The sequence below is a fragment of the Diabrotica virgifera genome, chromosome 10 (assembly GCF_917563875.1).
Source record: "Diabrotica virgifera virgifera chromosome 10, PGI_DIABVI_V3a".
NCBI classification, from domain to species: Eukaryota; Metazoa; Arthropoda; class Insecta; order Coleoptera; family Chrysomelidae; genus Diabrotica; species Diabrotica virgifera.
In genome coordinates this window covers 36,643,697-36,669,840 of record NC_065452.1, presented here as the reverse complement: position 1 = coordinate 36,669,840, position 26,144 = coordinate 36,643,697, and the positions used below count along the sequence as shown (strand labels likewise).

At 32.6% G+C, this 26,144-nt stretch overlaps 1 protein-coding gene across 4 annotated transcripts in view; it reads left to right on the top strand.

Annotated features, from left to right (window-relative positions):
- The window catches only part of LOC114335309 (phospholipid scramblase 2), a 130,431-nt gene extending 105,733 nt beyond the window's left edge, over positions 1 to 24,698 (top strand). For all 4 annotated transcript variants that reach the window (XM_050641378.1, XM_050641380.1, XM_050641381.1 and 1 more), the window contains 2 exons: positions 9,456 to 9,782; positions 17,115 to 24,698. In XM_050641378.1, coding sequence (XP_050497335.1) covers positions 9,456 to 9,782; positions 17,115 to 17,165 — 378 coding nt within the window. In that variant the 3' untranslated portion in view covers positions 17,166 to 24,698. The remainder of the gene's footprint in view (positions 1 to 9,455; positions 9,783 to 17,114) is intronic.
- Positions 24,699 to 26,144: the final 1,446 nt, after the last annotated feature.

The following is a 26,144-nucleotide window of genomic DNA, read 5'->3' as shown; positions in this document are numbered from 1 at the left end:
TTTTTCAATTAGTGCTCTGTAACTCCTAAGATTTTTCCTTTAAACCAAAAACACTCAAATAAAAATTCACTGCAATTTAGTTCTGCACAAAGTTATTTTCCTTCAACAACGATTTCCTTCAACAAAAATTTTACTCGGAAAATCCGAGTTTTCCCAAAAAAATCTGTAATTTTCAATTAAAATTTTAGGAAGTAATTATTTATCAATAATTAAATAAATTGGTGACATGAAAGATGTTTTATAGTAGATTAATATATCAGAAGGCCGGCGACAATCTAACCAATAGTTTAGCAATAATTAAAATGTTAATTAGAAATTTCGGTCGAAATAATAACCAGAAAGATTATGATACACCAGAATAACTATGATTTTTGTATAAAAAAGCACTGCATATACCTATTCAACGAACTTTACAGAATTGAAATCGGACTATTCGAGCGGTCTCAGGAATGTTATAAAAAAAACAATTTTTTGGCTTATAAACAAATGGAACCCCTCAGCAAATATCAGATTAAATTAAATTAAGTTAACGCTGTTAAAAAGGGCACGGCTTCTTCTTCGAAGAAAAAACAAATCGAATTGAGTGGTTCCAGGTATAACCGGTCAAATTTGACCGGCATTTGCGACAAAGTTATGAACAATAGGATTTCAATCTTTGAACCGTTATCTTTTTATTCCGGTCCTCTTTGTACATACAAATTTTCATATCTTCAAGACACTCACAACAAAAAAGATTTATGTCACCAAGTTATTTAATTATTGATAAATAATTACTTCCCTAAAATTTTAGTCGAAAATTAAAAATTTTGTTTGGAAAACTAGAATTTTCCGAGGAAAATTTCCGCCGAAGGAAATCGAAAAAAATATCTATGTGCAGAATTAAATTACAGTGAATATTTATATGAGTGTTTTTGGTTTAACGTTAAAATCTTATGAGTTACAGAGCAATAATTGAAAAAAGATTTCGGAGCGCTAATTTGTTTATAAACCAAATAGCACATTTTCTGCGGACTTTGCATAGCTATATTACTAATATGTATATGAAATCTTAAGATTTGATTTCAACATGTCCAGGAATAAAATAGCTGGTACATAATTTTCCTTGTTTTATACTAATTTTCCCGGATTATTACCTTATATCTTTCATTGAGTTGATAATTCACGAACATTCTCAATTATTATATTTCTAATTTAATACTGTTCTATCTAATTCCTCCAAAACCAGCAAATTTCCATAAAATCCAGCCATATAACATTAGTTCTCAAATACCTTTTGCTTTAGTTTTCTTTGCAAGAAACAAACAAAACACATATTATCTCCTAAACTAAACCTAACCTCGCTTTCGGCCATTCATTCATGTCCGTGTCACAATAATTTCGACTCGAAATTATAATATCAACCACTTTTTTGGAGTCGCTATTAATGTCGATAAGTCGCTTTTTTATGACATCATTTCGTTAGTTCAACTAAAATCCACAAGGCCCGCACAGTCGCATTTCAACGTCGCCATATTGATTGCGACTTGTTTTCAGTCGAAATTTAAATTAGAATCAGGGCCCCGGGCGCAGATGGTGGAAATGCCATCAACTTCTAGTACTAAACGTCCGACTTCGTCTTAAAGTCCTTAAAATAAAAACCCCTAAGAAGAATTATGTACCTGAACTCCTCAAAAATCAATGAATTCCAACAAGATTTAGAATATAACCTTCTTTTAGATCAAGTAAATGCTCATTCTGAAAACACTTGGTTTTATCTCAAAGACAAAATAATCGAGACTTCTTCTTCTTCATGTGCCATCTCCTCTAAGAAGGTCGACAACCATCCTGGCAATTAAACCGGCTCTATAAAACCGCTTAAAAAAGTGTAGCTAAACCAGCTCTCAAATTGTTTAACCAGGAGGTGCGTCTTCTTCCACGACTCCTTCTACCCTGTATTCTTCCTTGTATTATTAATTGCAACAAGTTATAATGCTCGCCCCTTATGACATGTCCCAGATATTGCAGTTTTATAACTTTAGTTGTATTTAAAACCTCTCTTTCTTTTCCCATAGTTCTCAACACCTTCACCGACATTCGTAACTCTGCCCATCCAACTTATTCTTAAGATCATTCTGTAGGCCCATAACTCAAAGGCTTCTGATCTGTCCAAAACATCTTTATTTGATGTCCAAGCCTCCAACCCATAAAATATTATCTTTTAAAGAGATTTATTATCTTTAAAGAAATTGTAATGTCCCAGCTACAGAATACTTTTTCAGTTTGTTGAAAGTATTCCAGTGGTGTGCGTTAACGGAATTAATTAAAAAATAAGTGTAACAACGAACAGTAATATATTTATTTATTTTGGGTAAACAAGCATGTTTGCTTATATCTCGAAAGGGTATTGTTAGCGAGAGCGAGGGTGTGTCTGAATCGTTCGCATGCTGTGTAGAGACTGACTTGCCGGACCACCAACTATTATGTCAACTGGTTTGCGGTTTTGCGATAACGACCAGAAGGGCAATAAATTACTGCAGCTGCGTTTTAAAAGATGAGAACCTTTTTGTATTTTAAGAAGTTGACATGAAGAGTGTGGCAATCTGGCATCGTAATCAATTAGTGTTTCCTTGAAAAAAACATTAATTTTATACAATCTGTTTAGGGATACATTTTCGTTTCTCGAAATCAACGGCCCTTGTTGGCATATGGTTTGTGTATTACATGTGAATTTTAAATGACTAATGTTGTTTCGTTTTGAGAAAAGTTATTAAAAATTAAGAAAATAAAATTAGCAAAAATAGTTATTAAAGCGTATCGCTATAAAAGCATTCCTTGCCTGTTCTATTCTTGTTTTAATCTCTTCTGTGTATTCATTATTTTCATTAATTATTGTACCCAAATATTTATATTATTTGTCAACTTTTTTAATTTGTTCTCCTTGTACCTATTGTTATGCTTTCTTGGCGATATTGAGCATTTGTTATTACCATAAATTGTATCTTTTTTGTGTTTCGGGACAGTCCGTTTTCTTCGCTGACTTCTATCATTGTGTCAACTATTTGTTGTAAATCTTCATGACATTTACTTTTATTCCCGTATCCCGTAGTTAGATTTTCTAGTGCTTCCTGGATTATTTCCTCTGAATACAAATTGAACAAGGTAGGAGACAGGAGACAGCCCTGCCAGACGCCTTTCTCAATCTGTATTTCATCTGAAAAGACGTTGTTTTCTTTTACCACAGCGATCTGATTATAATAGATAGCGCTATTGATCCTGATGTCTCTCATGCCTAAGTTTTTCTTTTTAAGTAATTCGATAAGGGGGGTTATGTCTGACCTTATCGAAGGCTTTGTTGTAATCCAAGAAACACATAATTATGTGGCCGTTTGCCAAAAGCTGATATGTCCACTTTTTGTGATTTGCACTTTTTCATGCCAGTTGATAGTGCGTGACTATATGCTCCATCTGCCCAAAGCAGATATGTCTAGTATACTGCGAAATGTAGTTACCCTCCACTTTTAAATCTGGATATGTCCACATGACCAAATCAACGTTTGCCAAAAACTGATATGTACCCTTGTCAGTTGTAAGTCATAAAGTATTGCGCATGCCAAAAGCAGATATGTACCGGGTGTCCCAATAAGAATGGCTCTCGGCCATATCTCAGGAACCGTTTATAGTAAAGCTTTGAAATAAAAAATGTTATAACAAAAGTTGCCTCAGGAAAAGCCTGGAAATTATTTTCATAATTGTGGGACCACCGCTAGAGGGCGTAATTGAATATCAAAAATTAAAAAAATCTAAATTTTACAAAATTTTCCTAATGAAGGGGCACTGGAAATCCGATCGTCGTATTCTTCATAAAATTCTACGCATATTTGATTTGACAAGTTTAGGTCTACCTTTGGAAATAAGAGGTGGGGGTGAGTGGGAACCTTGTTATGAAAAACTGGCTGTGAGTCCGGTTCTGCTTAATCAAATTTTACAAACTTGGTCTTGTTGAAGACAGATCTTTTTCGCCAATGTAAAAGTTATGATTTCGAACCAACTTACTGAGTAATATGCCAGCTAGAAGGCGTTATTTAATTTTTTTCAGAAATCTGGTGTTCCTTGGAAAATATTAAATACAAACATGCATTTTTAATACCATATTACAAAATTAGACAAAATTAGCAACAGAATAGCGAAAACCGCATGTTAATACCTTTTTTCTATCTCGAGATATCTTACAAAACGTGTAAATTTAAAAACATAACTGTTACTGTCACCGGTAAACGAAATAATTCATTAAAAGTAGTGTGCTATGGAAACAACAAAGAAATATTTTCCAGCTGTCAACGTATATTAGGTCTTTTCAACGCTTCTCATTTGTTTCGAGCCTCGTTCATATCTCGTATATTAATATTATACACGGATTATACGGCATATGACAGAGGCTCGAAACAAATGAGAAGCCTTGAAAAGCCCTATTACAAAGAAATAAAAACAACTTTTTAGTGATGACATAAACGTTTAAATTTTTGCCCATCATTTTGGTTGCAAACATTTACTCTTTCAAGAGTAGATTGAACAGCAGTCTCAATTTCTGCTCTCGATATGCTTTGAATGGCGTTTAATATTCTCTGGATAATGTATTCTAGAGTAGTATATGATGGGCAACAATTTGAATATTTAGGTCGTCACTAAGTAGTTCTTTTTGTTCTGTGTTATATTTAATTTTAATAGTATTGTTCCTCTTTATATTGTTGTTTTAATTAATTATATTTTTATACGTTGACATCTGGAAAATGTTATTTTGTTTTTTTCCACAGCACACTACTTTTCATTAACTTAGTTTACCGTTGATAGTAAGAGTTATGTATAAAATTTACACGTTTCTCGAGATATGTTGAGATAGACAAAAGATATCGACATGCGGTTTTCGCTATTCTATTGCTAATTTAATCTAATTTTATAAAGTATGATTAAAAATGCATACTTGTATTTAATATTTTCCAAAGAAAACTAGATTTCTGAAAAAAATTAAATAACGCCTCCCAGCTGGCTTATTACTTATTAGGATGGTTCAAAATTATCACGCTTACATTGAAGAAAAAGATCTGTCTTCAACAAGACCCAGTTTTCAAAATTTGATTTAGCAGAACCGGACTTACAGCCATTTTTTCATAACAAGGTTCCCACTCACCCCCACCTCTTATTTGCAAAGGTAGAGTTAAACTTGTTAAATCAAATATGCGCAGAATTTGATGAAGAATACAATAATCGGATTTCCAGTGCCCCTTCATTAGGAAAATTTTGTAAAATTTAAATTTTTTTATTTTTGATATTCAATTACGCCCTCTAGCGGTGGACCCACAATTATGAAAATAATTTCCAGGCTTTTCCTGAGGCAACTTTTGTTATAAAATTTTTTATTTCAAAGCTTTACTATAAACCGTTCCTGAGATATGGCCGAGAGCCATTCTTATTGGGACACCCGGTACACTGGAAGTGAATTTATCAGCTTGCGGCAAACATTTTTTTCTATATTTCTTGAACTTATCTTGTTTCTTTAGGAGCAGTTTTTTTATTTTGTATAAAGATTTTGTTTTAAAAATGTTTAACTCTATTATGTTGTCAATATTTTTTTATTTAGGAAGCTTACATTATAATATAGATTTAAGGCTTAGATAGATTTAATACTTAAGTGTTCGACCTAGTTTCTACAGGGTGTTTCTAAATAAGTATGACAAACTTTAAGGGGTAGTTCTACATGAAAAAATAATGATAGTTTAATTTATAAAATATCCGTAAATGCTTAGTTTCTGAGATACGGATTGTTGAAATATTTCTTACAAACTGATGATTTATTTATTGTTCTAAAACCGATTGAGATATGCAAATAAAATTTGGTGGGTTTTAATTGGCGCGCATACGGGTAATGGTAAAAAAATAGTACGCCACTAAGATATTTGAAATAAAAAACTTTGAATTCCTCGTTCAATCTGTGACAAAAAAAACGTATCTTCCCTTTTTTTTCATGGGATGCGCCGCTTTCATGTAAAAATAAAATATCTTAACGCTAACAAAGTATGCGGCGTAAGTTTCTATATGAATGTATAGAAATTTACATAACAATTTCATGTTCCTAGTAGATTCATAGAACATACTTTTCAGAAAAGGTATATACTAAGAATATGCGTAATTACCATTGCGAATGTGCAGAGCACATACTGAGTATACACTACATTACAGTACTTAAACGTTCTATGTATATACTTAGAATGTACTGCCGCACTTCTTTTCAGTATATACTAAGAATATACTTTTTAGAACATTCCAAGGACGTGCTATAAACCTTCCATTTATATACTTAGAACGTACTACCGCACATCTTTTTAGTTTATACTAAGAACGTACTTTTTAGAATATTCCAAGGAAGTGCTATAAACCTTCTATTTATATACTTAGAACGTACTACTGCACATCTTTGTATTAGAAGAATATATTTTTAAGGATATTCTAAGAAAGTGCTATATTGCTCAGAAGTATGTTTTCAGCATCACCTAATCTCATCTTAGGTTCTACTGGTTCTACCAAATACCTATTATATTTACATATTTTTATGGCAAATGAGAATGTAGTTAGTACCTACATTCTGCAATATTACTTAAAAAGTAAGTACATATTTATAAATTTTAGTTATCTATATAAACTATTATATTATAATATTTAGCTAAACTAAACTATGTATGAGTAACTAAAATCTATATACTTATATGTACTTACTTATATGTATTTATTAAATAATAATGAGTTACCGAAATAGATTATACCTATTTTGAAGCACCGCAAACAAAAGAGATTATGTATGTTCTTTAGTCCTAGTACTTTATTATCATTCGTCTTCATCCTTAACACTGCCACACTGCATAGATAGATACATATTTTCGATTTCATATTTTACCGTTGTTTCCTACCCTGATCCATTCAGGTAAGAAATGGTCAGAATAAGACAAGACGGGGATATGTACTGTGGAAGTGGAATAACAACATCGGTGCACCGGTGAGTGTTGCCAAACGGAGGAAAATTTCACTTTTTGCGGGAATTTTCAACATAAAAGGTGATAAAGGGAAAAGTTAACTCAAAAGGGAATTTTTGTTCCAGTCCAAATTGTAATATATTAAAAAAAAATCAAAATATTTGAAAATAATTAAACATATCTTCTTAGATTTTGTAAACAGGAGGGAATTTTTTTATAAAAGTGGGAATTTTTAAGGTTGACGGAAAAAGCTTACTCGATGGTTGGCAACACCAAAGCCTTTGGTTGTGGGTTTTGGCATGCTTTGGTTCTGGAATGGCCCGTATCACAGCCTCCCGTATTCACTTGAATGTACCTAAATTCAAATTAAAACGATGTAAAAATACTCGTGATAAACTCGAAATGGTAAAGTTATTTCAATTATGAAAACGAATTTTTAATAATAAATGTTAATACAATTAATGTTTAAACTTTTTTACCATACAACAATTTTCAAATGAAATTCGTCCAATACTACCTACATACATAAATTTTATTAATTATTCTAAAATATAACGAAGTTGATCATCTATAAGGCTACTATTATACTTCCTATACATACATATTATTTTTAAGATATTTTAAAAGTATCTACTTATGATGTGTTAAGAATGTACTTATAAGTATGTGCTAAGCATAAAGGTATATTCTAAGAATAAACTTTTACGAATATTCCGAGTTACTACGTACACGAATGTACTCAGTATATTCGGTACGAGAATATACTTTAAAGTATATGCAAAGAACATGAAATTTAGAATGTTTTTTAAGGTACATGCTATGCTTGTACTACGCATATACTAAAAAAATATACTCCGACGAATGTTGGTAGTATATGCTTAGAACATGATACGAACATCATTGTTATGTGGGTTATACTTTGTAAGCGTCAAGATATTTTTTGGATAAAAACGGCGCATGGTATTAAAAAAAGAAAAGATATATTTTTTGTCACAAATTGAACGATTAATTTAAAAATGATTTTTAATTCGAAACATTTTAGTGGCGTACTATTTTTTTCTTTAGAAAATTTCATACCATTACCTGCATGTGCTCCAATGGCCAATATAAAATTCTTAGTTGTATGTCAAAAAATACATAATCACTACCTCTTATAACCCACCAAATTTTATTTGCATAACCCGACCTGTTTTAGAACAATAGATAAATAGTCAGTAAGAAAAATTTCAGCACCCCGTATCTCGGAAACGAACCATTTGCAGACATATGTTTATAAAGAAAACTGTCATTCTTTTTCATGTAAAATTACCCCTTAAAGTTTGTCATACGTATTTAGAAACACCCTATGTATTATTATGAATTTGTATAGAAACTTATTTCGAATACTTGTAAACGTTAACATATTTTATTTTTTGCATAAAATCGGCACATCATATGAAAAAAAGGGAAGTTACATGTTTTGTTGCAAATTGAAGGGCGAATTAAAAAATGATTTTTAATTTAAAATATCTCAGTAGCGTACTTTTTCTTATTTAAACAAATTTAGACCATTACCCGTATGCGCGCCAATGGTAAATAAAAAATTGTTAGTTGTATGTCAAAAAATGCGCAATAACTACCTCTTAAAACCCATCAAATTTTATTACAATGTTGCCAGTAGTTTATTTAAAAAAAGAATGTGTGTGTACTTTGTACGCACGTAAGAAGTTATACTTCTATTACATATTAGGTGATTTTAACGAAATTGATATAATGTACATGCGACTCATCGCATTTTTTGTCATACCAAATACGTCTCCGAACTTCTGCTTCACAGTTACCATCGTTCGTTATACTAGACCCGAGATAGACAAAGCTGTTTACTATCTGGTAGTCCTGTAACATGTTAGTCAGTTGAATAATGTGGAATCTGTCGATCATCATTATTTTTGTCTTAGCTTTATTGATTTTCAGACCAACTTTATTGCTTTCGTATTTAACTCTTCGCAGGAGATCGAACATTTTTCTTGCTCATTTGCCGATATAAGTGTAGTGTCATCAGCAAATCTTAAATTGTAGATTTTCCTACCAGCTACTTTTACTCCATCGGCCCATCCTTCTAAAGCAATCCTAATAACATATTCACCATAAATGTTAAATAAGTCAGGTGACAACACGCATCCTTGTCTAACACGTCTCTCGGTATTGAATTGGTTTGAGAACTTCTAAGATTTGACCAGCTTACACAATCAAATACCTTTTGGTAATCAACGAAGTAGCATATAATCATAGCTACTTGAAATTCTCTAGACTTTTCAATGAGTTGTTTCAGGTTCAGGATTTGTTCCCGTGTACAAACCCCGCTTATTCCTGAGGTATTTGATAATGTAGATAGGTTTTAACCTGTTTTTGATTATATGCGACAAGATTTTATTACTTTTTTTAAAGTTATTTTTATATTTTTTATTCTTATAGAGTATGGAAGTATCTTCACCACCTGGCACAATTGTCGGTACCGTTGAACAAGAATGGAGCATTTTCTGTCCCACTTTCGCAATAAAGAATGCCAGTGGAGACACCGTTTTAAGAATCGAAGGACCATGTTGCACCTGGAGCATTTGTGGAGACGTGGAGTTCAAGATAATGTCAGGAGACGGTGCTGTGCAAGTCGGGAAAATTTCCAAGCAGTGGTCTGGATTGATGAGGGAGATGTTCACGGATAGTGACTATTTTGGTATAACTTTCCCCATGGATTTGGATGTCCGTATGAAAGCTGTCATGTTGGGCGCATGTTTCTTAATTGTGAGTATTTTTAATATATTTGAACACTATATTTTTGGTTATGATTATCATAATGCAGGCGCGGATCTAGAAATTCATAATAGGGGGTCAGACTTACCTCAAACATTCTATTTTCCAGATTTAGCCATACCTACGACTCACACTTACTCTAACGATAAAATACACTATATTTATAATCCCAGATACCTACAGTATCAAAAAGATTGAGCTCTGATGGGACTTTTTCCGTATTATCAAGCCGTAGTTGCAAGTAAAATAAAACGGAATTATCATAAATACATTTAATATTAAATCATTATTAATATACACAATTTTAAATATGAAGTGACAAATATCTTTATCTAAGGTCGGGAATAATATAACAATAAAGACAAATATATTAATATAACTAGTATACTAAACACAATTTGTGATACTGGGAACAGTTCGGTTTAACAATACACATAAAGAAAACAAAACTAAGTTATCCTAGTTTATCTAAGAAAACTTACGGTTATCAGTAAGAAATGTAAAGTCATAACAAAAATCCAGATAAAAAATGAAGATATTGAACAAATGGACAAAATGAAATACTTTAGGAGTCTGGATTAAGGAAAATCTAAATATGCAATCAGAAATTTAATCAAGAATAGACCAATCAAAAGCAGCCTTTTTGAAGATAAGGAAATTACTAAGTATGAGTAACCAAAGACTCAAATTGCAACTCCTATATCGAGTGGTAAAATGTCCACTCTACTCTATTCTTCTTTTAAGGTACTGAAGCTTGGACTGCTAATGTTGACATAATTAGAAAGTTGGAGACTTTTGAGATTTGAGATGTGCCTTCTTAGAAAAATTTTGAAAATACCATGGACTGATCATATTACGAACGAAATGGTGTTGCAAAAACCGGAGGAGACAGAGAACCTTTGACCACCATTAAAAGGAAGAAAACAGCATCTTTTGGGCACATACTTAGAAATGATAAATACGATCTGTTATAGCTAATTATGAAGGGTAACATCGAAGGAAAAATGGGTCCTGGCAGACGACAAATGTCCTGGCTAAAAACATTCGCGACTGGATCGGGTTTAACACACAGACGCTTTTAAGAAAAGCAGAAGATAGAGACGAATTTTGAATTCGTCAAATGATGGCATAAATGAATATTATGTACGTTAGAATGGTACAAAATCAATGAATTAACCTTGAATGACAGAATAATAGTAAATAATAATGATATCTAATAAAAACAGATTCGCACAAAATGCAGTTAATAAAATGTAATGCAATAAAATAAATATAAATATACAATTATACAATACAGTTTATGAACTGCATTATGTCGGTTTGAATCTTTCGTTTGGACATATTCACTATTAATAATTAATGAATAATTATTAGTCAACGCTAGCAAACACAATTCATGACTATTAATCTGACTGGTCACTTTTTTCCAACTGGAGGTGTAAAGATTAACTTTTCTACCATCAATGAGTAGGTACGCGCCTCTGGACTATCTAGTAAAATTCAAATTTTTATATCTTTATTATACCTACCGCAAATTTGAAACGTGATTTTTCATGAGGTAAGGTTTATACCCAGTGTAATGTATTTGCATTTTAAGATATCATTTCTGTTATTCTTTGAATTGAGAAAAATATTTCAGTTGTTTATGGCTCCATCGGTACCCAAACAAATGAGGCTTCAATTTATTTTTCAGAAAAGGCTGGTTTTATTGCTTCTTTCAATAATTCTTTGGAAGCGGTTGTCTTTTAATTTAGTGTTCTACTGATGGCTTAAACTTTAGAGTTAACAAAAAAATAATAAATAATAAAAAAATACTTATAGACTAAATACAATAGGGGGGTCTATAGACCCTTTGACCCCCCCTGTATCCGCGCCTGTTATATGTTTTCCGAACTTTTCGGTTACTCTTTTCATTCCTGTTTATTTTTCGTGTTTTCTACTATTTCTTCGACTTTATACACTCAACCAAACTTATAGGGAATCACTATGTATTTGAAACCTGCAATTTTTGGAAGTTATAGGTGTAAATATTTTAGTTCAAACGATAAGAAGAAGAGTTGCCGTGCCCAACGACTATATAGCAGGAAGAAGTTACGAGATGCCGAGTTAACCAGGCAGCACAAGATTGATCACGTAAATTGGTGTCTTCAACACCAAAACTGGAACATTGGAAATTGGAAAAGTGTGCCATTTTCAAATGAAAGTAAGATGTGTAAAATCAGATGATTAGCAAATTCGTGTACTTAGAAGGCGAGAAAGACAAGCAAGAACGGAAACTGCCAGATTTGTTCATAAATATAAAAGAGGAAAAAAACATCATCATATAAAAACATCATCCGCGAAGATTATCAACATGGTCTTCGCCTGGAGGACGATACAAGAACCAAATAGATTATATTCTTATCACTAAACGATGGAGGAGCTCTGTAACCAATGTGAAGACAAAACCCGCTGCAGACTGTGGTTCAGACCATAAAATGCTACAAGCAGAATTTCGCATTAAGTTGCACAGTAAAACAATTATTGCAAAAAAAAGACAAAAATTGGTTCCAAAACACCCGGAAAAGTTTAGAGAGGCACTAGCAAAAGCTGACCTATCAGTTACTACCGGAGACCCTGAGAAAACGTGGGAATACACAAAGAAGTTGATCACCGAAGCCATCAACAACACAAATCCTAAAGAAAAAATAGATAGGAAAAAACATTGGATGACTGAAGAAACTCTCAACCTTGTAGAAGAAAGACGAAAACTTAGAAACGGCACGTCAAATTCAATACAAAAAGAAATAGAGATAAGCACCATAAAAACAACTATAAAACACTTGTGCAGAAGGGACAAAAATAATTATATAAAAAGCATAATAATATGTGAACAACTAGAGGAACATGCTGACCACCAAGAATCTAGAGAACTTTTCTCCAAAGTCAAATATCTAGCGAGAGAATTCAAACCACAGACACAGATCATCAAAGATAATAGTGGAAATACCATAACAAACCCAGACGGTATCGCAGAGGTTTGGAAACAATATTGTGAAATACTATTCTCTAACAACGACCCAGAACATAATAATGAGAAAAGAAGTTATGAAAAAGAACCTCAAATATTGAAATCTGAAATTGAGTCGGCAATAAAAAAGCTAAAATGTAGAAAAGCACAAGGAAAGGATGGAATAACAGCTGAAATACTCAAAGAAATGGGAGAATTAGGGACGGAAGTAATGCTTAGAATTTGCAATGAGATCTGGAATACCGGAAAGTGGCCAAATGACTGGGGTAAACTCACGTTTATCCCCATATACAAAAAAGGTTCTCCGACAGATTGCAGTAATTATCGTACAGTAGCGTTGATATCTCACGCGAGCAATGTACTTCTAACAATAATCAATGAAAGATTAAAATCCATTCTCTTACCGCAAATTCCACAAGAACAATGCGGATTCGTCCCAGGTAGGGGAACAAGAGAACACATTCTTAATATTCGTCAAATTATCGAAAAATCTCGAGAGTTTAACATAGAAACATATTTGTGCTTTGTTGACTACTCCAAGGCCTTCGATAACGTAAAATGGGATAAAATGTGGCATATACTTAAAGAAATGGGTACGCCAGAACATCTAATCTATCTATAACAAGCACTTTATGTAAATAACACCGCTAATGTAAGAGTTAATAATGTGGTTTCGAAAAACTTCAAATTAAAATCTGGAGTGCGACAGGGATGTATAGTATCCCCCATTCTATTCAATATATATAGTGAACACATTATGCGTCAAGTTTTTGAGGAATGGCAAGGTGGAGCAACGATAGGAGGGAGAAAAATAAAAAACCTGCGTTATGCTGATGACACTGTTATATTGGCGTCTTCACCAGAAGAACTGGAAGAAATTATGAATAGGCTAGGAACGGTGAGTACAGAATATGGTTTGAAAATAAATATAAAGAAAACCAAAGTAATGATCATCGATAGAAGCAGAAACAACCAACCGGAGATAAGAGACATAGCAGGTTACGAAGTGGTCAGACAATTTAATTACTTAGGCTCCGTTATTACTAACAGTGGAGGATGCGAAGACGAGATCAGTAGGCGCATCATAATGGCCAGATCGGCAACAGCCAAACTCACAAAAATATGGAAGAATACTGACATTACAAAAAACACAAAATTACGCCTTGTTCGAGCGTTAATATTTCCTATCGCCACCTACGCTTCAGAGACTTGGACCATCAAAAAAGCAGATGCAAAACGTATAATGGCATTTGAAATGTGGGTCTACCGGAGAATGTTGCGCATACCATGGACCGCACATCGCACAAATAATTCAATATTAGCCGAACTTAACATAAAAACTAGACTCAGCACAACTATCAACCAAAATATACTGAGATATTTTGGACATATAACTAGAAGAAGGAAAGGCATGGAACGAATGATAGTTGAAGGCAACGTAGAGGGCAGAAGATCCAGAGGAAGATCTCCATTACGATGGTCCGACCAAATAAGGGACATGACTGGTTACTCGTTCTCCGAAGCAAAACAACACGCACAGGATAGAGAGGATTGGATAAAAATAGTCAAACGACTTACATGACGCCACTACATCCTTACGAAGGATAACAGATAGAGGAGGAGGATAAAAGAGGAAGGGTCATGTCCTGGAGAGGAATTATGATCGGTAAAATAAATCCTATAATTTTCATCCAACCAACTTTAAGAGCTCGCAGGTATCTCCATTTGTTTCTATAACCTGTAGTTCTCCAGACTTATTCTCCAAGGAAAGGTAAATGGTAAAAGAGGACCGGGAAGAAGACGCATTTCATGGCTTCAAAATTTACGAAAGTGGTATAACATCACTACCACTGAACTGTTCCGCGCTGCGGTAAACAAAGTCAAGATAGCCATGATAATCGCCAACATCCGGAACGGATACGCACTTTAAGAAGAAGAACAAGAACCTGTAGTTAGGCTTCTGAGAGATGCGATGGAAGAAAATTTAATTTAGCATTATTTCGCTTAAAATAATAAAAAATATCAGATGATTCCATATAAGTTTGGTTGAGTGTATACAGTGCTCTTCAAATAAAACTATCCACCTTAAATAACTTTTGAACCACTGATTTTTACGAAAAGCGCAAAAACGCGTCCAATAATAATTGAAGGGGGAGACATTATACCACATTTAAGCTTGCTGGGAAAGGCACCCTCTCACCCCCCGTACCATCCCTTAAATTTTTTTAAATTACTTCCACCTTTTTTTATTTGATATTTGTATTCTCCTCTTTGTACCTACTGATTTCAAAAATGTAAACACATGATGCTTATAGTGACTAGTTAAAGAGAAAAATAAATACAAAAGCAAGAAAACTGGATTGAAAAAAAATTATTTTTTTAACAATTTTGTGATTAATTATTTATATGGGAAATAAGCCACAATTAAATTGAAAAAATAATTTTATTAACGTTTCGACGCCCAAATCGGGTGTCGTTGTCAAAATACAAAATACTACTATTAAATTGAAAAAATAATTTTATTAACGTTTCGGCGCCCAAATCGGGTGTCGTTGTCAAAATACAAAATACTACTAAATAAGTATTGTGGCTTATTTCCCATATAAATAGTTAATCATAAAAATGCCACAATAGCTTCAGAACAACTTTAACAATTTTATTACAAACATTTAGAATAAATATTTCACTACAAAATTTTTTTACAATAATATTGTTCAAAATGACTGCCATTCACCTCCATACAATAGTATATAGCTAATAAATGGCAGACATTTTGAACAATAAATTATTATTGTATAATTTTTGGCAGTGGCAATGTTCATTCTAAATGTTTGTAATAAAATTGTTAAAAAATAATTTTTTTCTACAACCACTATTCAAAATGCACTTTTCTGCACAGTTTTATGTTAACAAAGTTGATATTTTCTCACAGTATAAGATATATGACATTAGCCGAAAAGTTCTTTTCTGCACAGTAGACTACCTCATTCTGAGTAACGTTATATATCCTGTTTACATCTGTGATTAAAGTGTAGACAAATATAACCTGTAAGACAATTATTATACTTAATTATCGAATAGAAATTAAATTTTTGGTGTTACAACTGTTTTATTTTACAATTTTATTCTTAATAAATATTTTAAAATTATCAATTAACCAATAAGGACAAATTGAAGAGTCTCAGATGCAGAATCCACCATTAAAATGGTAAATAGTAATTTCAATCTGAGACTTTTCATGTTGAAAGTTCTTTCTGGTACATCCTTAATCTGCGACTTTAACAATTTATAAGACTGCAGACGACGAATGTAGAAAACAAAAAGGATTTCTTGCAATCACATTCCGTTTTCATTCGTCTCGGAAAAGGACAGAAGAGGAACTTTCTAGTACTCAAATCTGAGTAAAGATAGAAAAGTAAATGATGGTTTTGCTTGTTTTCGATTCAGAGGGATGCACTGTGCATCCCTTTGAATCGAAAACAAGAAAACCATCATTTACTTAACCAATAAGGATTTAGCAACCACAGCAAGATACGTCGAATGAAGTAGGTTTGGTGTAAATCCGTGACTGCATAAATGTAACGTCAAATGTGACATTATTTAGTAGTAATTATTTAAAATAGTTTAAATTCAAACAAATTAAGGTAGTGCATTAATTTTTTAACTGATTTCTGTGTAATTTGTTTAGGTAGATATAAGGAATTTAAATTGATTAGTATTAATTAAACACAGTTTACAATTTTTAATTTATTGTTATAATAAATCTTCGATTGGAAATTGTGATTTTTAGTTTTAGCAAAATATGTGGTTGTAGAAAAATTATGGTGTCTAATACGTACAGAAAGGTAATTTCCCACTCGTTTGAATTGCGACACTCGCTTGCGCTCGACCGCAACTTTTCAAACTCGTGAGAAGTTAGTAAATTTCTGCACTTGTTACACAATATACTATTTTTCAATCCAGTTTTCTTGCTTTTGTATTTATTTTTTTCATAAACTAATCACTAAAAGTATCATTTGTTATACATTTTTGAAATCAGTACAACGAGGAGAATTGAAATATCAAATAAAAAGAGGTGGTAGTAAAGTAAGTTAAAAAAATTTTAAGGGTTGGTACGAGGGGTGAGAGGGTGCCTTTCCCAACAAGGTTAAATATGGCATAATGTCTCTCCCTTCAATTATTATTTGACGTGTTTTTGCGCTTTTCCTAAAAATCAGTGGCTCCAAAGTTATTTAAGGTGGATAGTTTTATCTGAAGAGCACTGTAGTAAAATAGTTTTACTACTTTTTAATATACATATTATTCTTTTTTAGGATGCCATGTTCTTCGAAAGTACTCAAAAGGACAGCTCATCAAATTTATAAGCCTAAGAAGTACCTCCTTATAAATGAATATGCTTATTACAGTGTCTTATAAATTTTTTACGATATTAACGCTTTTTAACCTAAAACTTTTACCCGAAAAGTAGTCGGCTATTATATATTTATAAATTATGTATTTACTCAATATTTCTAGGCGACGAGGGTGTTGATTATGCCAGTGGCAGATCCAGCATCGTCAAGAGGGGGGCCGATTGGCTAAATTTCTATGAAAATTAAATGAATAAATGAATGTTTTTATAATCTTTATATATAACTTTGTTTGAGAGGTGGGGCCGATCGCCCTCCCTGGATCCGCCACTGGATTATGCACTTTTACGTCCCCTGGATATCTACACGCTTTTTGTTTTTTGGTGCGTAGATTCGATTTTTCGAGGATACCACGCCGAAAAAAAAATCGTCAGATAATTTGTTATTAAATTTTTTTAATTGTTTAATTGATTGTATCTCCTAAACTATTAGAGATATTTATTTTTACCAAAATTAAAATTGTTCTTTTTGAAAAATTTAACAAAATGGCGTTTGGTAAACTTTGATCCGCTTGTTAGAACCGGAGTTATAACAAATTTCGTGAAAAATAATTGCAAAATACGCATTTCGTGGGGCTTTTCCAAGTATAACTCAACTTTCATACGTACGATTCACTTTCAAACCCCATCATTTTAAAAGTAATTGTTTCAACTTTAAAAAAACTTTGCAAGATTACTTTATTTTTATTAATCTTCTTCTTCAAGTGCCATCCTCGTTCCGAAGGTTAACGATCATCAGGGCTATACGTATTTTCGAAACTGCTAACCGAAACAATTCGTTGTTGCTACAGCTATACCATTCCCGTAGATTCTTTAGCCAGGAGTTTCGTCTTCTTCCTATGGACCTTTTTCCTGCTATCTTCACCTGCATAATTATTCGAAGCAGTTCATATCTTTCGCCTGTTGTAATGTGTCCCAAGTATTGCAGTTTTCGTTTTTTGATCGTAAATATGACTTCTTTTTCTTTATTCATTCTTCTCAAGACCTCGACGTTTGTGACTCTCTCCGTCCATGATATTCTCAAGATTCTGCGATACATCCACAGTTCAAATGCCTCCAATTTTTTGGTATCAATCTTTTTCAGCGTCCATGACTCCATTCCGTAAAACAGCACAGAAAGTACGTAACATCTCATCAGGCGAAGTTTCATTTGAAGGCTCAAATCTCTTCCACAGAACACTCTCTTCATTTTACTGAATATGGATCTGGCTTTTTCTATTCTTATTTTGATTTCTGCTGAGCTATCGTTGTCTTCATTTATAAAAGTGCCTAAATATTTGTATTTGCTAACTCGATCGATAATTTCATTGTGTAAATATAAATTTTGGACATTTCGTGTTGATTTCGATATTACCATAAATTTAGTTTTCTTTATGTTCAAAGATGGTTCATATTCTTCGCTGCAGTCTGCTATCTTATTCACCAATGTCTGTAGCTCTTCAAGTGTTTCTGCGATCAGAACGGTGTCGTCAGCAAATCTCAGATTGTTTAATCTAACACCATTTATTTTAATACCATTTTTTTATTTATTTTAATATTTTAATATTTATTTATTATAATAATATTTATTTATTATAATAATATTTATAAAACAATAATATTTATTTTAATAATAATTATTATTTTAATATTTATTTTAATATTTTATTAATTTTAATATTAATACCATTTTTATTAATAAAAAAGTTTAATAATTCAACATTAAAAATTTCACTAAACATTTTGCGATTTAATTTGTTTATAAGAGATTCAATCTTTGAAAAATTGGTTAATGAAAGTTATAGAACAACTCAAAATAAACCTTTTAAGATTTGCTAAATGTTTCTATATTAATTTTTTGGCGAGATATTGAAAATTGATTTACGCGCGCCTGCATATGCTGCGCGTGCGCCTCAGAACGCGTTATTAAAAGTTCTATATCTTGGTCAAAAATTAACATAGAAACACTTACCAAAGCTAAAAATGTTCGTCGTGAGTTATTCTATAATTTCTATTAACCAAATTTTCAGTTTATAGCTTAAATTTGTTTAAATCTCTTATAAACAAATTAATTCGCACCATTTTAGTGAAATTTTTAAGTTTAAGTTTAATTGTTATAACTTTTTTATTACAAAGATAAAGTAATTTAGCAAAAATTTTTTTAAAGCTGACATTATTACGTTTAAAATGAGGGGCGTTTTGAAAATTAATCGTACGTATGAAAGCTGAGTTATACTTGGAAAAATCCCATCGAATGCCTATTTTGCAATGTTTTTTCACGAAATTTGTTAACTCCGGTTCTAACAATCGGATCATAGTTTATTAAACTCCATTTTATTCATTTTGTCAAAAATAGCAATTTTCATTTTGGCAAACTAAATAACGGAAAATTAAATAAATGGAAAACGACAAGGTACCAAGGGGACATACAAGTGCATACTCAACCCCTTTGCTCCTAGAGTAACATGGTTCATTTTTAGCAGAAATTATATAAAATCAAAAATGTGAACTTTTACTTAAAATTCTGAGTTTTTACTCGAGTGTTTGTATCCACAAGATTTTAGTGTGAGTTTTGAATAGATCTTCACTTTATTATACGGTTTACCAGTAAGTTATTTATGATTATGTTATACAGATCGCACCCCGACTTCGTTAGTGCCATAACCCCGAAATGAAATCGCCAACTTTTCAGGAGAGCAAAAACAAGATTTTAGGTGAACTCTTCATTTTTTTTCTCTGCAAATTCACTATCTAAGTTAACCAAATTCTGCTCTCATATTGATTATGTGTGTAGCTATCGAATGCTAATATTTATTTTTAGTAATTGACATTGGTTTACCCTGAAATTCACCCTTAAAATATAAGGCGCTATTGCTAAGGCACCCATATACAAAATTCGAGGATTAGGGCGTATCAACCCGCCTTATCACAAACAAATACATTATCACATTAGGGCAATATTCAAAAATGAACGGTACTTACCACACATCCACTCTCGACCACCGTGTAACGCAAAATCGTTTGTGGCGGGGTTGCTAATGCTGGGAGCGCCAAAACCGGAAAACGTAATAACGACACAGGCGCAATATCTAGATTTTAAGATAACTAAATTATATGACATTACTCGATAATGAAGACAACGATTAAAGGGAACGTGTTAGGCCAAATATTGGCAAGGAACCGCAAAGTGGGCGACGCCTGGTGGCGAATTTGAAAAGCATCGACTCTAGGAAAACATTGACTTTGCCATTAATTTGTGTACATATTTGCGGTCAGTTTATGTTGTAATTAACAAGGATTTCGACTTAAAAAAACTATTGCAGTGTTCCTCAGTATTCATTCCTATTATACTCTACGTAATAACCTAAACTAACCAATGCCAAATCACACATTTTGTTAATTTAACGTTTGTATTAAACGTAGTATTTTTTAATGTTTAAGCGACTGCAAAATTAAATAAATAAATAAAATGTAGTATATATTCAGTACATAGAATGTACATTGTTATGCAAAATATTCCGACCACCTCGTAATTTCCAGAACACAATTATTATAAAATAAATTCACGTACTTAGTTTCCAGTTTTTATTTAATTAAAAATTGTTATCTGTTGGTGTAAAATAAATTGTTAGTGTACCTATTAATTAAATTAAAAACAAAATTAGAAATTCTAAGATAGATTAATAATTTTTAAAACGCTGTGTGATTATCGGGGGGCCAAATTTTTTTATGAAAAAAAGGTAAAAACAAATCAGTAGTTAGCATCAAATTTTAATGAATGCATACAGATGAAACATAATTTTGAGTCGTCTTTAAATAAGATGTCTTAATGACACAACTTAGTGGTTACTTTGGCAAAACACTCGTGTAAATGATTTTAATTTAACGTTTTAGAACTGTGAGGTCAAATGACAAAATGAATTGTTTTCCTAGAGTTATCGTCCATTTTGAAATTTTGAGCGCCCTCTGTCGGAATTTAATTTTGCGAATATTTTCCATTTTTTTAGAGTTATGACACTTACGAAGTCGGGGTGCGACGTATTGAAATTATTTAAAAAAAATAAAAAGTCACGTCTATTTTATATATGTTATGTCTAGATAAGAATTTAATATGCTGTATACACTTTTTTGATAATTCTACTCTTTATTTTTAATTTATTGTTTCAAGGCTGCTCGCTTTTGGTGGCTAATTGTATTTTTTAGTTTTTAGGGATGTACTCAATTTATTTGTTTTATGTATGTAACTATAGCACAAATGAACAAGAGACAAATACAAACCAGCTAAAAAACGATTTTCTATCGATAACTTTGAATTTTACCATTATTTAAATCAAAGTAAGAATTTTAAGCAATAATTCTAAGGGGATCCCCGCACAAAGGTAATATTAGCTGAAATAGCTTGTATAATAAAGATTTTCTTTTATAACCAATAAAAATAATGATACATTGTTTTCGAGACATCTAGGATATTGGTTGTAATAATTTCGACCTCACTTTTGATCTGCAAATGTGACAGATATTACCAAATGCGATGGGACAACATCCAGAATTGAGCAGACCACAGCCGCTTTTAGAAGGATGTCCAAGGTATGTAAAGGTCGCGTCTCACCATCAAATAATTTGATCAAACTGGTTTGAGCAAACTGAAAGTGACAGTTAGTGACGTCACATCCTGAGTGTTGATTGTGAATAATAACGAAAAATTTTAATTTTAAATAAAGTACAAACAAGTTAGACAACTCAATACAAAAAATTTGATCAAACTAGACTGATAGTGAGAGCACAGATTTTTAGAATTTCAAAAAAACTGCAATTGTGACGTCACTTTGACGTACTTCCGGAGTTTGCTCAAACTGTTTGATCAAATTATTTGATGGTGGGACGCGGTCTTCACAGACTTAAAATTGGCATTTCGGATAAAATTGGCATCCGCCTACTTCGCTGCTATGTGTTCTCGCTCTTACGTCATGCTATCGTATCATGGACTGTGAATAAAAGTTATCTAAATCACCTTGAAGCTTTCGAATTGTGGCGCTATAGAAGAATCTTAAAAGTTTCTTGGGTGGAGAAGACTCCCAAACTTCACAATACTAGAACTTCTCAGCAAGACTACCGAGATAATAAAAAGCATCAAGAAGAGAAAGCTGGAGTACTTGGGGCATGTAATGAGAGGTCCCAAATATAGGTTGTTACAAAATATTATGCAAGGGAAAATAGCAGGCAAACGCAATCCAGGATGAAGAAAGAATTCATGGTGGAAACACTTGTGAGATTGATATAATATTGATACAAGGATGCATTTAGGTTTAGCAGTGAATAAAATTAAGATAGCTATGATGGTAACCAACGTTCTGAAAGGACGTGCTACGAAGAAGAGAAAATAGGGCAACGTTAAGAGCTGTCTTGCACCAACTTAAGCTTCGCTAGCTCCTCAGTAAGCAAAAGCAAGCTAAAACCGTTGTAGAAGGTTTGGTAACCACTGCTGCATTCCTAGCTAGAAACTTCAGGCAGAAATAATTCCATATCATGATCGAAAAACAATATATCGTTACAAAAACACTGGCCGTAAAAGCCTCTACAATAAAAATCAATTTAATTTGTCTTCCGGCAACTAGTGGTCAACACAATAATTCCATTTACTAATATATCTGTAATACTGTTGTGCATTATTTCACTGATCAGGTCCAGTACACGGTTGGGACAACTCTCAACACTCTGACATCTCTATGCCTATGCCCTTTGTGACCTACACCATTAAAGGAGTTTGAAGAAATTGTTTAGCTGGCTATTTGTTCTTCAACTTCATTTACAGCTTTCTTTACATATATTCACATCGTACATGCTTCTCCTCCAAATATTTTAATGAGTATACCAAGATTCGCACACCGTTGCGTCTTAATTTCCACAAATAAATCGTTTTTATTTGCCATTATACCATTACTAGTTTAAGGACCCTTTTACAGTCCACTTCTTGTAGATTTGATCGGTTACAATACCCCACCACTCCGCTCTGACGTCATAAGCCACGCCCACAAAGATGGTGGCGACATCTGTCAATTGCTCTTTCAACTGTTTTATGTCTAATTTTGTTTCATGGCCTTTAAATAATCTCTTTTAACGTTTCTGACAAAATACTTGTACAAAATACATATTTAAAGCCATACGTTTATTTAGAAATTATGTTGTTCTCTTTCTATTTTTTCAACTATAGTCTTTTTTCTGACTCTATGGCTCGTATGACATATGCCTCATCCACGATTCAATTAAACTTTCCTGTCCAGTGCCAGTTGACAGCCATTCATTATATCGGTCTACCATTAAAGCTTTAGTCAGTGATAACAGCTTAGATCGTTGTCTGTCATATACTTCCCAGTGTATTTAATTGGTTAAAATGTTCATAACCTCACAACTTTCTCACATTTCTGTGGTCTGATCTTATTTTTCCTTCTCCCTTTGTAGTGCTTTGGTGCTTAACTGTTAAATTTTCTCGGTATTGTTATATAGTGTAGAGGCATGTACGCTGACAATCAATGCAAGAATAAATCGAAGGCATTTGACACATAGGTATCTTAAAATAATAAAGTAGCTATCCAGGAAAGACTCCAAATGATGAACAAACGAAAAGAGTTGTTAATTAAAACTGCAGTATCTGTACTAAAATTGCCCTGAAGTTAGCTAACATTTATCGCGAAGATGACACTTGAAGAAAATGAAGGTTTTCTGCAATAGCCTCTTTAGTGCACTAATCAATCTCTATAATAATAACTCTTGTCTGTTTTTTAACTTACAAGGGTAATTTCTAGTGTATTAAAGTCTTGGGGCATATGAGAAAGACAATAGTTGTACTCTTCAAGCTACAATATTATTCCTGGATTTGATCCAAGGTGTTTAGTTCGCAGGCTGTGCAGACTTGATACCTATAGATTTTTTTACAAACACCTGGATGATTGACAAAATTGATGGAAATTTGGGAGTCCCAAGTGATCGTAAACCATCTCTACCAGGTCCTCAAAATTTTTTACCATAGTATTTTTATTTAACTTTGTTTATATACGAGCACGCATGTTATATGTCCTATAAGTGCTACAAGAGCTGTTAAATGTATTGATTTCTTCAAGTACTTATTATTTTTTAATTATATTAGAAAATCAAGAAGATAAATCCTGTAAATAGGGTTTCTTGCAGCTACTTTGATTCTATTTGGTTTGTATTTATTGAATATAATATATTTCCATCCACCACATCGGTCCAAAATATATATAGGGTATGCCATCCTCAAAGTAAGAAGCATGGCACACCCTGTAGACATTTACGGCTTCCTAATTAAAGTTGTGCCTGTATTCATGTGTGCTAAAAAGGTCTAATGTGCTTAAATCGAACTGAAATATAGAGCTTTTGTATTACTTATAAAAATGTTTTTGGTCTTAATAATGTTGAATGAAATATATGGAGATATTTATTGTACTTCATAGAATATATTTATATTACAATAAATATTATAGTTTCGTGATTGTTTTGTTTTTATTTCGAATTTACTGTACCCTGTTTTTAAACCAGGAGGAGTAAACTCAAAAAAAAGATTCACACCCAATAATGTCACCAGAAAAATCACCAAATACATATTTTTTGGTTGATCATCCTTCGACGGTAATCCATCGTTGTCCGATGCCTAAGCACCAGTTCCCTCGGTTGTTCCAGTCCTCATCGGATAATCCTCTTTCGCTCATAGATCTCTGTATACCACCAATCCAAGATTTTTTCAGTCTTTCCCTTTTTCGTTTTTCTCTTGGTACCCATATCATTGTCTTTTAGGGAGTCTTTCCTCGCTCATCCTTTGAACGTGCCCGTACCAGGTTAATTGTTTCTTCTCTATGCAGTCAGTAATTGTTTTTCTCTTATTGCTTCATTTCGAATCCTCTCCAACTTTGACATTCTGTTTGATCGTCTTAGTACATCCATCTCCGTAGCCTCTAGTTTTCTCTTTTGATGTTCTTTAATCCTCCTTGTTTCAGAACCGTACATTAATGTGCTATTATCAACTTATTATAAATTGTTACCTTTCGTCGTTTTCCTTTGTCTTTACTCCACCATATTCCATTTAACGATTTAATTATTCTTCTGGCTTTATTTACTCTGTTTGTGATGTCATCATCATCTGTTCCTTCTTTGTTGAACAGTACTCCTAAGTAATTATAACATTCGCATGTTTTTATCGTTTCATTATTCTCCACAATCAAATCGGTTGTTTCTTCACCAATACATAAATATTTTTTTGTCCATATTCATGTGTAGATCCCATTTTTCATACTCCTTTAATTTGCGCGTCATATATGTATATTCTAAGTCCTCCTTATCATTTGCACAAATTACTTGGTCGTCTGCGAACTGAAGGGTACATAAACAAGTATTTTCTTCAATTTGTTTACCCATTCCGTTGCATTTCATTTTCCATTACATCAGCGATTTTGCTATAAAGAGTATAAAGGGTGATTGATTAGTAGGGTAAAACTCAATAGCTCCGCTATAGTAATAGATAGCAATAAAAGTTAATAACAAAAATTTTAGCCACCTTTGAGCTTCACATTACAAAATTAGTTAGAATGTTACAGGGTGTTCGATAACACAGTGGCAGACCAAACTTATGTTTTTTTAAATAGAACACCCTATATGTTATTTTAAATTCGAAATCCTGTTAACTTCTCCATCACAAAAATATAAAGGTTTGTTATGTTATACAGGGTATTTACAAAGTTATAACCAATTTTATATGAAAATCGTAACAAGTTTAACTCCCTGTATAAATAAAAATAAGCAAAACAACAATGGTTTATTAATGCCATATTTTTTAACGTATTGTCAAAATTTTCAATAATGGTCGATATTGCTAATTTTCTTCATATCAAATACAGGGTGAGTCAAACCGCAAGTACATTATTTTCTCAGTAATTTTAAATGG